The 17,659-nt window shown below is 42.0% G+C and overlaps 1 protein-coding gene across 1 annotated transcript in view; it reads left to right on the plus strand.

Annotated features, from left to right (window-relative positions):
- HTRA3 (HtrA serine peptidase 3) overlaps positions 1-17,659 on the plus strand; it is a 50,015-nt gene that overhangs the window by 21,015 nt on the left and 11,341 nt on the right. Inside the window, exons 3-6 of the mRNA XM_043969679.1 lie at positions 6,697-6,919; positions 10,533-10,727; positions 13,925-13,957; positions 15,553-15,667. Coding sequence (XP_043825614.1) covers positions 6,697-6,919; positions 10,533-10,727; positions 13,925-13,957; positions 15,553-15,667 — 566 coding nt within the window. The remainder of the gene's footprint in view (positions 1-6,696; positions 6,920-10,532; positions 10,728-13,924; positions 13,958-15,552; positions 15,668-17,659) is intronic.

A 17,659-nucleotide genomic window follows, 5' to 3' on the forward strand; every position in this document is an offset into this window, starting at 1 on the left:
TCCTCTGATGGAAATAAAACCTAAACTCTCTATTGCAGGCAGGACAGTTCCCTCCAAGTCCCTCCCGTCCCTGCCTCTCCCCTTTACCTCTAGTCACATATTCTGCTCCTTCTTACCTCTAACCTTTGCTCATGCTGTTTTCTCACACTCAGATGCTCTCTCTGATTTCCCTTCTCCCAATCCAACTGCTAACAACTCTCCAGGCCTTCCCAGGCCAAGTGAACTCTGGATTTAATCAATTCATTTCAACAAACAGTTATCAGGCACTTATTATATGCCAGGCTCTTTGGTAGGCTTGAGAGATACAAAGAAATTGTTTTTAAGAAAAAGCAAAGTTGGGGGCAGCTAGATGGTGCAGTGGATAGAGCACTGGTCCTGGATTCAGGAGTACCTGAGTTCAAATCCAGCCTCAGACACTTAACACTTACTAGCTGTGTGACCCTGGGCAAGTCACTTAACCCCAATTGCCTCACTTAAAAAAAGAAAAGAAAAGAAAAGAAAAAGCAAAGTTGTGTCTGCCCTCAGGGAGTTTACAGTTTATTTACACAAGGAGTTTGTAGTTCATTAGATAGATAGGACAGGTGTACATGGGAGTACCTTAAAAGGTAGAACATAAGAGGGATTCTGGGGAGAGAGTCAAACAAAGTCATCTAGGAAATTGGAAAAAAGGATAAATCCCATTTAGTTGAAGTGAGAGAAAGGAGCATGTGACCTAAGCCCGTGAAGGAAGACAAGGATTTCATGCTTAGAGATGAGAATCATAGAATCATTGATTCAGGTCCTTAGAGGTCATCTAGCCCAAGCCTCTTATTTTACAGAGGAGGAAACTGAGGCCCAGAAAAGTTCTTTGTGATTTGCCCAAGGTTACATGTGTAGTAGATATCAGAGGCAGGATTTGAACTCAAGATCTCTGATTCCAAAACCTGTGTTCTGCCTCTGAGGGGTAAGAACATTTATGTATGAATGTGAAGGGGCAAGAGAAGACAGGACAAGATTGGGGAACAGCTAGTCATCCAGTTTGGCTGGACAGAACTCATTAAGAGAAGTAATATAAAATAAGGCTAAAAAGTCAGCTTGGAGTCAGATTGTGAGGGACCTTACATGTTGGTCTGAGGAGTTTTATTTTATCCTATAGGTAATAGAGATTCATTGAAAGTTTTTGAGCAGGACAATGACAGGAGATCTGTGCTTTCAGGAGAACTATACAATTTGTATAGTTCTTATCCCCCTGCATGGGGCAGTTAGGTGACACACTGGATAGAGCACTGGGACCTGGACTTAGAAAGACCTGAGTTCAAATCCAGCCTTGGACAGTCACTAGCTATGTGACACTGGATAAGTCATTTAACCTTGTTTGGCTCAGTTTCCTCATCTGCCAAATGAGCTGGAGAAGGAAATGGCAAACCACTCCAGTATCTCTGCCAAGAAAACCCCAAATGGGGTCGCCAAGAGTCAGACAAAACTGAAAAAAACAACTCCACAAAAAGTCCCCTGCAGATACTGTAAATTCCTGGAGGCCAAGAATTAGCTTTTTATCTACCCACACACAGCCTGGCACAGGATCTTAAATAAAAAGATAATCAGTCAATCAGCAAACCTTTATGAAATGCCTACTATTTGCTGAGGGCAGAGAGAGGAGGGAGTCAATCAGTACACATATAAGAATTGCTAAAATATTTTAAAGATAAACACAAGGTTGGGGTGGGAGGAGACATAAGCTGCTAGGGGTATCAGGACCTAAGGCGGCATGTAGGAAGTAGCATTTCAGTTGAGCTTTGAAGGGAATTGCATCAAAGAGGAAGAAGTGAGGAGGGGATAAATTCTAGGCTCAAGGGTCAGCCTGTGCCAAGGCAAGGGCAGTGAGATGGAAGACACATGTGAGGGACAGCAAGACAACTACTCTGACTGAACAGTAGAGTACTTGAAGGAGATTAATGTGTAATAACTCTGAAAAGTCACTTAAAGCCAGATGGTGAAGAACACTGACCAACAAATACCGACTGCTAGTTAGCTTGAAGTAACAGCCACCATTTCCATGTTCAGTAAATAGGCAGAACATTTTTCAAATTCAACAAAGCTACGATGTACCCTCCAGTGTATAAAATCCCGTGATCAGTTCTGGGAAAGATATAATGAGAAATAAGACACTGAAGACCCAGTGATCTATTACATCGCATTGCTTAGAAGGGTCTTTTCATGACCCGAGGACTGAGCTTGATAAATGGTCACTCCATTAGGACTAAGGGATCCTATTCTTGGCACTAAAGAGTTAATTTATGTCAAGAAGGTAAACAACTTATTCTTAATCATCACAGGACTGAGCCCCATTTAATTTAATTACTGTCTAAAGAACCCTGATTACAAAGTCCCTTTTAAAAATGGTCTTGGGGCAGCTAGGTGGTGCAGTGGATAAGGCACTGGCCCTGTATTCAGGAGGACCTGAGGTCAAATCTGGTCTCAGACCTGTGGAAATTTATTTTGATTTGGGGACCCTACCTTTAGGCTGAGATTAGAAAGCCTTAGGCCCTCAGGGTCTCTCCCCCTCCTCCTCAGCTTCAGCTGAGCGAAAAAGCCCCGTGGGCTATACAAGACGCCAAGTCAGACAGCTGGGGGAAAAAAAAAAGCCCCCAGCTCCCTCTGACCTGAGCGGAGCTATCTGAAGGATCCCGGATAGCCTGTGCTGAGGCACGTGAAACTTGGAGCGCACCCCCCACCCCACCAGCCGCAACTCTGGCTGGCGGATTAGCTTGGTCTGTGGGGGCGAAGGAAGCCCCGAGATTTGAGTGGAGAGAAGAAAAGGTATATATAGAGTTGGGAGGTAGAGGAAGGGGGGCGCTAAGGAGTTCGGCTGACTAGAGGAGGAAGGAGACTAGAGGGAAATGGACTAGAAAAAGAAGGAGCGAGGACAGACTAGATAGAGAGACAAGATTAAGAAGAACGGCTGACTAGAGCGAGGAAGGAGACTAGGAGGGGGACGGACGAGGAGAGAGGCTGACTAGAGGGGAGCGCGGACAAGGACGGAGCAGAAGACAGACTGACCGGGAGGCAGCGGAGAGCACAGAAGCAGGTCAGCACAGGGTACAGGTTGGAGAAAGTGAAGATTAAGAGGAGTTAGAAGAAAATAGCCGACCAGGGAAAGTGTATCGTGCCCTGAGGCCAGAGGCAGCTAAGGCCCTTATTGTATTCAAGAAGTTCCGAGCGCAGCAGGTGCAAAAGAGACGCAGTGGAAAGAGACCGCAGGAAAGCAGTCAGGTTGTGCACTTTATTTCCCCGTATTCCTAATTTGAAATAGCATCTCATAAATAAACTCTGCTTTGATTATTTAGTTAGAGGCTTCTTAATCTTTAGTCTATCAGTTTGGGAGCAGTGTGGTGGAACTTTATAAAAGGCCCACATTAAATTAACAAAGTCAGATAGCCAAATAGTCAACAGTCCCCAAATTAGTCATCCATAGATCAGTCCCCCCCCCCCCGCAAAAATTAAACTAGTCAATTCAAAAATATTTCTACAGACCCTTGACACTTATTAGCTGTGTGACCCTGGGCAAGTCACTTAACCCCAACCGCCTCATCCCCCCCCAAAAAATGGTCTTGTCCCACTCTGCAATTCAATTGCTTGGTTTTATCTGTTCTAGAAGAGATTTCAGTCTGGTGGGAGTGATAGGATGCGGTTTCCCACACCAGTGAAATCGACGACAACAACGAACACATAGTCAAATGTATACCAAGTACTTTCCTCACAGCAAGGCTGTGAAGCAAGCGGCACAAAATTCTAGAGTAACTCACACTAGAGTTACGTAGCTAAACTGACACTGGAACTCAGGACCCTGGATTCCAGAGCCAATGCTCTTTTCTACACAGACATCTAGATGGTGGTGGTAGTGATAATGGTGATTTGTTGTTGTTCAGTCATTTTCAGTCACATCCAAATCTCATGACCCCATCTGGGGTTTTCTTGTCAGAGACACTGGAGTGGTTTGCCATTCCCTTCTCCAGCTCATTTGACAGATGAGGAAACTGAAGCTAACAGGGTTAAGTGACTTGCCCAGGGTCATACAGCCAGTAAGTATCTGAGGCTGGATTTGACCTCAGGTATTCCTGACTCCAGGCCCACTGCTACTATTAGGCTACTAGCCTAATAATACCCGATGTTAATATGGTTCATTTAACTTTTACATTTTTCAAAACATTTTCATATGTATTATCTTATCTTGACCATAAAAGAATCCCATGAGCATAATTATTGTTATTCCATTTTACAAATGAAGAAACTAAGGTACTCTGAAGTGCTTATCCCTGGTTACTCAGTGATAGATCCCAGAATGGACACTGTCTCCTTATTCTCAGATGCTGCCACCTGTTTGACTGGGCTACACTGACAAAATGACCTGATACTTCCCTTTTGACTGGGCTGTGCTGATAAAAATGATCTGGTAAACAAAATATGGTGGTCAGTCAAACATTTGTTGAACTTCCATAGACTTAATAAAACTCACCATAGATGCCTGGGGTGCATACTGACAGACAGATAAGAGTCCCCGCCCTTCAGGAGTCTGCTGTCTGAAAGGTGAGACAAAACAAATATAATCAGCCAAAATGTGCAGGTGCTTGAGAAAGGCAGATAAGCCACTGAGCTGACAGGTTGCAGACAGGGCAACAGATTGGCTTAGTCAGCTAATAAAATGAACTTCTGCAAAGGGGTTGGTGTTGACTCATAGACTCATTAAATCCAGAATCAGAACATAAGAAGCTAACTTATAGCACGTCAGCTGGCAGGGCTCAGAGGAGCACAGACCTCAGAAGCCATCTAGTTCAACATTTTCATTTTATAGATGGGGAAACTGAGGCCCACAGAGGTTCAGTAATTGGCTGAAGGTCTCATAGTTAATTGAATATATCTGGCAACCCTCTTCTTTAAGAGGGGGAAACCAAGAGATGAAGAGACTTGTCTGCGTTTACTAATTGTGGATCTAGCATGAACACCCAGGTCTCCTCCGTTATATCTCATTGTTTAGAGGGAAGCTTTCCAGACCTGAGCATTTAACTCTGTGTGTGTGTGTGTATATGTGTGTGTGTCTGCTCCATTTGGTCTAAGTGGTATGTTTTTGGCACTAAAGAGTTAATTTACATCAAGAAAGTATGCAGTTTGTTACTTAATCATCCCGACTGAGCCCCATTTAGTTTAATTACCCTTTTATTAAATGACCACGTCCAACTCTGAAATTCAGTTACTTGGGTCTTGTGAGTAAGTGATGCTGGAAATGTAGGGTCCTAGAGGGCAGAGAACTCCAGGAATCCTCCAGTCCAGCTCTCTAGGCTAGACGGAGGAATCTTCTCTCCAGAGAAGCATCCCAGAATGTAGTCATACTTTTGGGTGTAACACCTCTGGGAATTTGCTGTCTCTTAAACTAGCCCATTTGATTGTTATATTTTTCTGATGGTTAGGGAATGAATTCTTTATACTGAGCCAAAATTGGTAACTTCTACCCCTGGGCAGTTAGGTGGCAATGGGCTTGGAATTGGGACAACTCAATTTCATGAGTTGAAATCTAGTCTCAGACACTTACTAGCTGTGTGACCCTGGACAAGTCACTTAACCCTGCTTGCCTCAGTTTCCTCACCTGTAAAATGAGTTGGGAAAGGAAATGGCAAAACACTCCAGTATCTCTGCCAAGAAAATCCCAAAAGGAGTCACAAAGAATTTGACACAACTGAAAATGACTAAAAAACAATTTCTACCCATTACTCCCTTGGGGCCAATCAGCACTCCTGTGTGGCTTGATAGACCTTTGAAAACCTAAAGATACCCTTCATGCTCCCCAAGCTCCCTTTGGTCTTTTCCTCCACAGTCTAAAGAAACCTATTCAACCATTCACTATATTGAAATATGCTGCCCAAGTTATTCAGCAGGTAAAACAATTTCTCATGCTGAAATGCCAGTGTCTTCCTTTTGAGATTATCACTAATTTATCCTGTCTAGATCTTGTTTCTCAGTGGTTGTTTGCATGTGGTCTCCCCCATTAGACTGTGAGCTCCTCGAGGGAAGCAGCTGACTGTCTTTTGCCTTTCTTTTTATCCTGGGCACTTAGCACAGAGCCTGGCACATAGTAGGTGCTTAAGAAATGCTTCTTGGCAATTTGATTTTGTGTTGTAAGGGAAGGAGCGCTAGAACTGGAATTCTAAAAGGGCTGGGTTCAGGGGCAGCTAGGTGGCACAGTGGATAAAGCACTGGCCCTGGCTTCAGGAGAACCTGAGTTAAAATATGGACTCAGACACTTGACCCTTACTAGTTGTGTGACCCTGGGAAAGTCACTTAACCCTCATTGCCCTGCAAACAAATAAAAGGGCTGGGTTCATGATTGGGTATTCAATACCTGTGTGATTTTAGGAAAGTCACTGACCAACTCTGAACCTCAGCCTCCTCAACTGTGGGATGGTGACATTAAACAAGATCATCTCTGGGCCCCTTCTAGTGCTAACATCCTATGCACTGTGTTCTAGGGCCTCTTCTAGATCTGGCATTCCATGTTCTGTGTTCTAAGGTTCCATACAGCTCTGACTTTCCATGTTCCATGTTCTAAGGCCCTATCTAGCTCCATCTACAAGCCTCCGTGCCATGTGTTGAACTTTGGGTATAGCGCCTTGGCCACTGCTGTACAAACTATAGAGGTCTCTCTTTGTGCTTCCTTTGCCATAGGCATCCTCTCTTCGGTCGAAACGTGCCTTTGTCCAGTGGATCTGGATTTATCATTTCAGAATCTGGCTTAATTGTGACCAATGCCCACGTAGTGTCAAGCACCAATGCCATTTCTGGACGACAGCAGCTGAAGGTTCAGCTGCAAAGTGGAGATACCTATGAGGCAACGATCAAAGACATTGACAAGAAGTCTGACATTGCCACCATCAAGATCAATCCCAAGGTGAGTGAGTAGTGAAGGGAGTGTCCTTATTAGGCAGAAAACGGTTTGAATTCTTGAATTTTTTCCGGGGCATCGTAGACTCATAGGATGCCAGAGGTGAAAAAGAATGTAGGACCTAAAAGATCAGCTCTAGAAGGGAACTTAGAGGCATTCTAATTCAGCTCCCTCTTTTCAATATTCCATCAATCGACATTTATAAAGCACCTACTATGTGCCAGGCAACATGCTAAGTTCTAGAGATACAAAGAGGCAAAGGGCAGTCTCTGCTCTCAAGAAGCTCACAACCTAATGAAAAAAGACAAAGTATGTGGGAGAGGTGGAAAGCAGGAAGGTGTATGGAGAAAGAGGCAGAACAGGCAGGTGAGCAGGAGGAGAAATTCCACTGAGAGTAAGATGAAGCACAACTAGGGCCCTCCTACAATGGTGGTCTTAGCAAGGGAGTCACCAAGCAGGCAAATTGGGTCTCAGGGCAAGGGTTTCTCTAGGGTGACAGAGTAGGCAAAAGAGGAGTGCAAAGAATGAGTTCAGGCAAGAGTAAAGTAAACCCTGGCTGTGGTCCCTTTTTAAAGTGGTAGTCCTGGGGAGAGAGTCCCCAATTAGGAAAGCAAGGTCTCGTTTTTCTCATCTATAAAATTAAGGGGTTGGATGGATAATCTCTAAGGTTCCTTTCAGCTCTAATTTTTCAGCTAAATTTCCTGTTTGCCTATTAAAATTTGACCTCCAGACAACCTGTGGGAGGGTGTGGATAAGTACATATTATTATTTTACAAATATCAATCTTAGGCTCAGAGACTTGTCATGAAATTAAAACTTTAGGAAATAGACTCCCTGTCTCCTCATTCATAGGCCAACCAAAGCACTTGCTCCCCAGTAATAATAGTCCTAATAAAGTCTGGAATGATCATCTAAAAAAGCTGAAAGAGCCTTTCATCTCACCAAATCCATGTAGAAAGGACCTAGGGTATTATAGTTTCCATTTAATATTTGGGGTCAAAGAGTTGGGACCAACCGGATCACAAAACTTGAAGAGGTTTTAGAAATGATCTTGCCTCACTCCCTCATTTTAAAAATTAGAAAACCGGGGGCGGCTAGGTGGCACATGGGGCAGCTAGGTGGCACAGTGGATAAAGCACTGGCCCTGGATTCAGGAGTACCTGAGTTCAAATCCGGTCTCAGACATTTGACACTTACTAGCTGTGTGACCCTAGGCAAGTCACTTAACCCTAATTGCCTCACCAAAAAAAAAATGTTTGTAAAAATTAGAAAACCGTAGCTTAGGACAGGGGAGGTAACTTGTTCAAAGTCACACAAGATTTGGTTTTGAACCCATTTAATCTTAGGGGGATGGGATAGTGGCTTCTAATTTTGTAAATGTCCAAATAACCTTGGGCTCTCCCTTTGCTACTTTGATGGTGAGTTATATCCAATAAAGAGTAACTCTGTAAAGTTTGTAATCTTCCTGTCTTTACATTCTGTTCAAATCTGCATTTTCACAATTGAGGTTTGACAAAGAGGAGTGTACCAACGTTGGACATAGCATTTCAGGGCTGGGAGGAAACTTAGAGATATCTGGTCCCACTCCCTCATTTTGTCAAGGAAGGAAATGGAGGCCCATGGAATGACTGAGACAAGTCCATGAATACTGGTTTTTCCAACGTTAAAATAAAAGGTTGTTCTTAGAGAACATCGAGCCCCTTTCAGTTCTGAAATTCTCTTATTTGCCCAAGGCCATATAGTGAATTAATAAGAGAATTGGAACTAGAGGCCAGAGTTCTTTCCACTACACTAGGCTGTCTTTCATCCAGAAACAGTTTATATTTGGCTCTGGTATGCACTGCGTGACTTTTATAGATTGGTGCTATAATTAGGTTTTGCTTAGGCTCAAACTCAAATTAGTTTGCATTCCCCCATCCCGGCTGGGTGGAGGAGAGAACTGGCGTAGGAGGGAGTCGTAGGGTGAGTTGGACGGGGCCCTAGGATTTAGCATTCTTGAGTACGAAGCTTCGGACGTGCCAAGGATTGAGTGTATTTTGGCTTTGGGTAAGTCATCTCTATGGGCCTCAGTTTCCAGGCTGTCATGAAGATCATAGGATAGATGAGAGGGATCTTAGAGGTCATCTCCATCAATCCCCTCTTTGTATAGGTGAAAAAACTGAGGCCCAGAGTTTTGTCCAAGGTCATTCAGGTGGAATATGTATAAAAGGCGAGTTTTGGAACCCCCATCTTCTAACTTCAAAGCCATTCCTCTTTCTATTATGCCATACTGCTTCCATAGATAAAAACACTTTATAAAATGCCACTTACATCATCATAATAACGATAAATAATAACATATTCCTATGGCATTTTAAGGTTTTGTTGTTCAGTCGTTTCAGTCATGTCTGACTCTTAGTGACCGCATTTGTGGTTTTCTTGGCCAAGATCCTGGAGTAGTTTTCATTTCATTTCCTTCTCCAGCTCTTTTGACAGATGAGGAAACTGAGGTAAATAGGGTTAAATGACCTGCCCAGGTGCACACAGTGTCTCAAGCTAGATTTGAACTCAGGAAGATAAGTCTTACTGACTCCAGGTCCAATGCTGCTCTATCTACTGCACCACCTAACTGCCATATGAGGTAGTTAGGTATTAGTGAAAGCATTGGAGCCTTTTTACCGATGAGGAAACTCAGACTCAGAGACATAAAGCAACTCATTCATGATTATGCAGCTCCCTAGTGTCATAGTCAGGATTTGCCCCAGACCTCTCCTGACTCTACAATTTAAACCTGATCATCATCATCAATAGTAATAATAATAACAATAATATTAATAATAATAAATCATAGAGTCAGGAGATTCCATATAAGAATCTGATGCCATGGATAGAATGCTGGGCTTGGAATCAGGAAAACCCAAGTTCAAATTCTACCTGACACTACTTTGTGACCCTAGGCAAGTCACTTAATATCTCAGATTCCTCATCTGCAGACTGGATAATAATAGCACCTTTCTTCCAGAGTTGTGAAGATCACATGAGAAAATATATGTAAAGCACTTTTCAAATTATATATGTATGTATATATAAAATGTTAGCTTATATGATCAAAGGTTTGTATTATTTATTATATAATAAAAATAGAATTAAAAGTTTATATAAATGCTAGCTATTGTTATTATCTGGAGACCAAAATATGATGTTGTTATTGTTGTTACTAAAATGGGAAAAAGTTAGTTACCTTTAACTTTCACTGACAGCAGCATGACTAAGTAGATAGAAAGCTGAGCTCAGGCTCAGGAAGGCCTGGCTTCAAGTCCTGCCTGTCCCTTCCACATGCTGTTTGTGTGGCACTGGCCAAGTGTCTTTACTCTTCAGCATCCCCAGGCAATTCTCTCAGTCTATAAGATGCAGAGCTTTGGGTAAGAGGCATTGTGAATGCAAGTCCTTCATTGGGAGTTCCCCACATTCATTAAACCATAGGCACAGTTACAAAGTAATTCATCATTTTCTTCCTAAGAAAATCTGACCAATATATTTGTGGAATGAATGAATGAATGAATGAATGAATGAATGAATGAATGAATGAATGAATGAATTCTAATATTCATCTTCCTATGTTCTTTTTTTTCTTCTTTAGAAAAAACTCCCTGTGTTACTGCTGGGTCACTCAGCAGACCTGAGGCCAGGAGAATTTGTGGTGGCTATTGGGAGTCCTTTTGCTTTACAAAACACAGTCACGACAGGAATTGTCAGCACAGCACAGCGGGATGGGAAGGAACTAGGTCTTAAGGATTCTGACATGGACTACATTCAAACAGATGCTATCATCAATGTAAGTCATGCACTTAACTCTGATAACGTGCTGTCGATTCTAATAGCTGTATCCGAGCTGTCCAACAGCATTATAATCTGCAGGTGGCCAGAATAATTTGTATATGGGCTGGTTTCTGCTTATGGGTCTGAACATGTATATATACATCTGAGAGGAAGTGGATGGGAGGGAGGGAAGAAGCATTTATTAAGCATCTACTACGTGCCAGCCACTGTGCTAAGAGTTTTACAAATATTATCTTATTTGATACCACATCCTGGGAGGTAAGTGCTACTATGTGTGTGTGTGTGTGTGTGTGTGTGTGTGTGTGTGTGTGTGTGTGTGTGTGTGTGTGTATAAAATAAAAAGTGCCATTTTACAGATGAGGAAACTGTATGCATGTGAATATAAGTATGTACAGTATACATATGTATATGCATGTAGTGTCACACATAGGTATCTACGAATACACACATAACATGTACACATATGCATATGTGTGTATATGCATAATCACATATATAATAAATTTATATGGGAGAGCTAAGGACCATGGCCATAATTAGAAATTTTAATGCTTGGATCAAACCCTATCAATTCTGCTTGGGGCTAGCAACATAGAAGCCTACCTGGAAAGGGGAAGCTAGGCAAGAAAAGAGCTCATCTGGGGGCAGCCAGGTGGTACAGTCGATAAAGCACTGGCTCTGGAGTCAGGAGAAGCTGAGTTTAAATCTGGCCTCAGATACTTGATACTTACTAGCTTGTGTGACCCTGGGCAAGTCACTTAACCTCAATTGTACTCACCAAAAAAAAAGAAAAGAAAAGAAAAGAGCTCATCTGTTATTTTCCTATTTTAACTAATTATTCTTGCAAACTAGGTTTTAAGCTCTGTTGCTTCTGCCCTTCAGAAGGGTTGAAAGCACTGTAGTGCCATCTAAATCTGGCACCCTGGGGCAAAGTACCAGTCATCTCACCATAGGTGTGGCTATGCCAAACTTATTTTGCCTGGTTGCTTAAAGTTTCACATTTATTAAGGCTTCTAGTCTGGAAACAGATGAAAGGATTGTCTACCTTTTCAAAAGAAGTGATATTATGAAACAGTACTGAGTGCCTTGGGTACATGGGGAGGGGCTTCCTCCATATTATTCTCATTTTACAGATGATGACATTAAGTTGGTCACTAGATTAATAAGGGGCCTTAGTTCACCTTCCCAACAAACAAATGGTCATCTAGTCTTTGCTTGGACACTCAAGAGTCACAGGGAACTCACCATATAAGGCAGGAGGAAGTCTATCTTCTAGCTGGAATGGCTAAAAAGTTCTTTCTTATAGCATCATCTACTTTCTGCCCCCTGCAGAGAGTAACCAATCCCTCCTGCATGGGACAATCCATCCACTGTATAAAGACAGCTCTCAAGTCTCCCCTACACACCAGGCTAAACTTCAGTTCCCTCATAATCCTGGTCACTCTCCCCTGTACTTAATGCAATATGTCAATGTCCCTCCCAAAATGTCATGCCCAGAACTGGACATAATATTCCAGATGTGGTCCATCTTGAGCACAAAGATAGTTTCATTGCAGTTTAGTATAGAAAATCAGCATTAAAAAGTCATCATCGGGGGCAGCTAGATGGCGCAGTGGTAAAGCACTGGCCCTGGATTCAGGAGGACCTGAGTTCAAATCCGGCCTCAGACACTTGACACTTACTAGCTGTGTGACCCTGGGCAAGTCACTTAACCCCAATTGCCTCACCAAAAAAAAAAAAAAAAAGTCGTCATCATTGTTTTTGGCATCGACTATTAAGTTAGATTTTCTAGTTCAACTGGGAAGATGCCTCCAACCTTGGGATCCAGAAAGCATCAACCTTTTCACTCATGGGAATAGGAAATGAGTCATGGGGATGTTTTTTTGGTTTTTGGTTTTTTTTACCAAAGTGTTCCTAAAGTTTAACCACCACCCAAATCAGGAACATTTATGTCCTTGTGAAAAAGTGAGAATAGCACTTAGTGACCCAGAGCAACAAATGAGTTACAGAGTTGTCAGAGTATCACTGAACAAAACAAAACAAAAGGTTTCATGAAAGATGTGGTAAATATATACCTTTCAAAAACAAATTCCATACAGCAGAAATTCATAGTTTCATCTAAAATCCTTCCTTTTGTTCTTTTTGTTTGAATGTTTGGGTTTGTAGATAATTAGTATTAAAAAATGTTTTAAAAAATTATGTGGTTCAGACCCTTTCCTCCAGACAAATAAATTTTTAAACCTCACCCCTCCACATACCTTAGGACAAATGAATGATAGGTTGCTGCTAGTGTTTTAAGTGTGTATGGGGGGCGGGTGTTGTGAGTGATTTCTTTTTAATGTTTCTTCATTAGAAAAACAGAGACAAGATGCCTCCATTCACACACCTCCTAAGATAGGGAGCTCACTACTGCATCCTTGAATCTTCATAGGACTTTTTTTTTTTTAGTATTTCCACATGAATAATAATGTGCATTTATTTACATCTTTATAATTGATTTTTAAAAGATTCATTCTTTGTGATGGCCCACCAAAAAGGCAGTGATCATGTACAAAGAATGGCAATAAACTAATGACACTGGATATTTTAACAAACAGACCAAAAAGTCATCCATCGAAGAGTGTTCTCCCCTTCAAAGGTGACCCACTTGGGAGGTTGGACACCTTTATCAGTAAATCTGCCATTTAGTAAGAATGTTTTAGGAGCTCTCTTTTGAGAAATGGGTACCGTGGTACAGTGGCAAGATCTCAGACTAGGAAGCGGAAGGCCTATTTCATATCCCAGCTCTGCCACTAATCGACTGTGGGCAAGTTCATTCACATCTATGGGCTTCTATAAAATTGAGGACTCTCCCAGCTCTGAGAGTTGATGTTTTCATATTCCTTCTAGCTCTAATGTTCTTTGTTCTAAGATTCCTTCAATTCTTATATCCTTATATTCTATGCCTTCCAACTATAATCAATCCTTAAGCATTTATTAAACACTTACTATATGAAGAAAAGCAAAAAACAACCCCTGGCTTCTAGAAGCTTATCTTCGACCTAGGGAGACAACACAATTAGAAGGGAATTGGAAGTTGTGTGCTGTGGTTCCAAGGTCCCTTTCAGTTCCAATGTTTTATGATACTTCTTTGAACTGTATTTTTAATATATAGACAAAATCTAATAGTTGTCCTTTACTCCCTTTTTATAGTATGGAAACTCAGGAGGACCTCTAGTTAATCTGGTAAGTACACAGTTGAAAGCTGATTTTAGATCAAAAGTCTCTTCATTTCCATGAATTTCCTGTTAATGAGCCTGGATATGACTACCAAGAAGGAGCATGATGGGAGGGCAAAGGGCCCAGGCAATCCACCAAGTGAATCATTAGTCTTTCCATAAAACAGGATTAAGTCTTCAATGTCAAATAGTATTACAGTTAAGAGGAGAAACTCTTAGGAGCTTTGGCTTTAAAGTTATTTCCAAGAAGCCTGTCTGGGAGGGCATTAAGAATGCTGTTTAGAGGGGCATCTAGGTGGCACAGTGGATAGAGCACTGGCCCTGGATTTGGGAAGACCTGAGTTCAAATCCAGCCTCAGACACTTGACACTTACTAGCTGTGTGACCCTGGGCAAGTCACTTAACCCTCATTGCCCTGCAAAAAACAAAACAAAAAACAAAGAATGCTGTTTAATTTCCCCAAGACTTCTACTGAAGGAGAGTCCTCACCCCACTCACATCTCCTGTAACTTCCAGATTGATCACCCCAAGGCTGGGTTGAGGTTCTCTTCTCCCAAACTTCTCTAGTTGTGTTGTGTCTGGGAACTGCAGATGACAAAATCTTTGTTAATCAGTTAGCTAGCATGGAAGAACCATTGAGGATAGAAAGAGACATTCGTGTTGGAAATTTTCTTTTTTCAAATATAGAGATGAATTAAAAATGCATTTATTAAGCACTTACTGTGTGTAAGAACTAGAGATACAAATTTTAAAAAGCAAGATAGTCCCATTTCTTGGGGAGTTCACATTCTGAAAGGGGAGAGAACACATATGGAAGGTTTCAGCTTCAAGTCAAATGGAAAAATCCCATTGTCTTTAGAGTTCATCAGTAAAGCAGATGGAAAAGTCTTCTCTAATATCACATCCACTGATAACATCATATCAGTTTCTGATACTGAACCATTAGACTGTGCCAAGGACTTGAGTATCTTTAAGTTAAATTAAATCATTAAGGATATCATTTCCTCTCTCTGAGCTGCAATCTCTAAATCTAAATAAGGAGTTTGGACCAGGTGATCTCTGAAAAGAATGTCTGCTCTAATATATCATATGATCTGTGTTCTAGCTCTGACATTCTATATTCTAAAGCCCATTCCAGAATTCTGTGGTTCTAAGTCAGCTGTGACATGGGTTGGGTGATGGGGGAAAAAAAAAAAAGGTAGGGAAGCTTCTGGCAATGTGATAGTAAGCAAACCACTTAAATCTTTGCCTCCATTTCCTTATCTTTAAGATGTATGTCTAAGAAAGACATCCCCCTTTTTTTCCTTGCATGTCTTGGAAAGCCTGTTCTCACCCATGTAGAGGTGCTAGTCAGGGTCGGGCTCATTCAGCAATTACTTGAGTTTGGAGAAAATAAAATGGGAAATTGGCCATTATAAGTGAAGCAGTCAGCCTTAAAGGGGTACTCTGGGGAAGAGTTTTAGAGTGAGGCATTTTATAGTGACTGTGCAGCTGTTCCTTTTAGAAACCTGGGCTAACCTTTTCTTTCTGTTTTAAAGTTGAGGACGATGTGGCTTGCTTTATTGTCCTCTGGTGACCACTTAATCTGCTCTCTCTGCACAGGATGGAGAAGTCATTGGAATAAACACACTAAAAGTTGCAGCTGGGATCTCCTTTGCTATTCCTTCAGATCGTATCACACGCTTCCTTACGGAGTCCTATGACAAGCAAAATAAAGGTAAAGTCCCTGGCTGGAGACCTTAGAAAAACCAACCCTCAGAAGATTGGAAAAACCAAAACCAAAACCAGTTCTCCCTGTAAAATGGCCACTTCCCCTGAAGAGTGAGGCCTCAGCCTCAACCGGTTAACTTGAGGATGCAAACAGAGGCTGGTGCCTGAGAATAAAGCATGTGAGTCAGCCCTTCACCAGGGATGAGCCAATGCCAGGTCCAACAACTCTCTTCTCATGGAGAGCCAAAGCAGAAGAAAATAGTCCCTTGGGCTTGGATCAAAGCAATGTGTTGTGAAGATGCTGCTTGTCTTGTCTTCTGGGACAAGAGGTTTTGCAATGAGTCTGAGGCACTGAGTCATCTCCAGGTTCTGCCTCTCTCTTCTGTGTCCCTTCACCAACCTCACTCTGCACTCAGGTAGTGGCCAAGGCCAACTTTATCCTCCCTGTCATCAACAGTCTCATCTCATAGTGTCATAAGGTTAAGAGCTGGGCAGGATCTCAGAGATCATCCATTCCAGGGGCTCTTAACCTTGGGGGGAGGGGTGTCTGTGAACTTGTTTGTGGTTTGAAAGATATTTTGATAACAGTATTTGAACTGCTCTCCTCTGTAATCCAAACTATTTTATATTATGTATTTAAAAACATGAAGGGGTAGGCTCCACTAGACTGACAAAGGGACCCATGGAGAAAAGATGTTAAGTTTCCTTGTGCTCCTTAATTTTACAGAAGAGGAAACTGAGTCCAGGAAAGGGGAAATGGCTTGTCTAATATTACTCAGACAGTTAAAATATTCTTTCTTCTATAGCACACTGACTGTCATCATTAGTTCCTAATTCAAATCTTCAATATCTTATGCCTGGATGTTTACAATACCATATTTACTGATCTCAATGTTTACCATTTTTCCTATTAGCAACAAATCTTTTCTCCTTTTAATGACAGGAAAGAAGGATTGTTGCTTTAGTCCCCACTCTTGCCCTGACTGTGTAACCTTGGTATAGTCACCCCAACTGCTCTGGGGCCTCATCAGTTTCCTCTTCTGCCTTCCTAACAGGTCTGTTGGGAGAAACACTGAGACAGTGGAAGTTAGAGAGCTTGGAGAATGTAAAGTGTTAGAATAGCGTGGGGTATTAGTGCCTTGCCTCTTAATAAAATCAGGGGTGTCTCATAATGTTCCGTCTTGAATTCAGATGACTGGCCCTTCTCATACAGAAGCGTTTCTTCTCTCAACACATTTCTCTTCTCCCCACTGATTTTTCATCCACTCAGCTAACCTCCTCTCCAGTTTCAGCTCTTGGTTTCTTGTAAATGGGGAGATCTAGGTCGGAGGTTTGCCACTGACACTTACTCAATGCCTTTAGTCAAGGCTTTAACCTCGCTAGGCCTCAGTTCCCTCATCTGTAAAATGGGGGTAATAATGCCTATCTCAGGGTTCTTGTGAGGATTGAATGAGGTGACGTGTAATGGGCTTCTCAAACCTTAAAGCATCATCAGTGTCAGTGGTCATTATTTTGCTGTCATTGTCCCATTGCTACCACTCTGAAACTGGACCTGTAGGCTTCTAAAACAACTGTTAACTTCGAATCCTCCATCGGTTTAAAGTTCCAGTTCAGATGCCATCATAATCATCTGTGAAAGAGAAGACATCCACCATAACCACTGTCCCCATAGACCCCACCATCTAAGGACACTGAGCACCACGCAGCTGTGTGAGGACATTCTGGTCACCATGTCCAACTTCCATTTTGGTCTTCTTATTCTCTCCAGTAGAATCTGAGCTAGAATGGGCCTAGTAGGTCACCAATTCTCCTCCCAATGCAAGAATCTCTTCTACGTTATCCCCGACAGGTGCCTGTCTAACATCTTTTTGAACACCATAAGTTACAGGGAGCTTACTACCTCACCTCACAAGAAGCCTATTGCACTTTTGAATAGCTCTTATTATTAAAAAGTTCTTCCTTATGTTGAGCTAAAATGTATTCATTCCTCTGTATTGTC

Source organism: Dromiciops gliroides, chromosome 6, assembly GCF_019393635.1.
Source record: "Dromiciops gliroides isolate mDroGli1 chromosome 6, mDroGli1.pri, whole genome shotgun sequence".
In the NCBI taxonomy this organism is placed as follows: domain Eukaryota; kingdom Metazoa; phylum Chordata; class Mammalia; order Microbiotheria; family Microbiotheriidae; genus Dromiciops; species Dromiciops gliroides.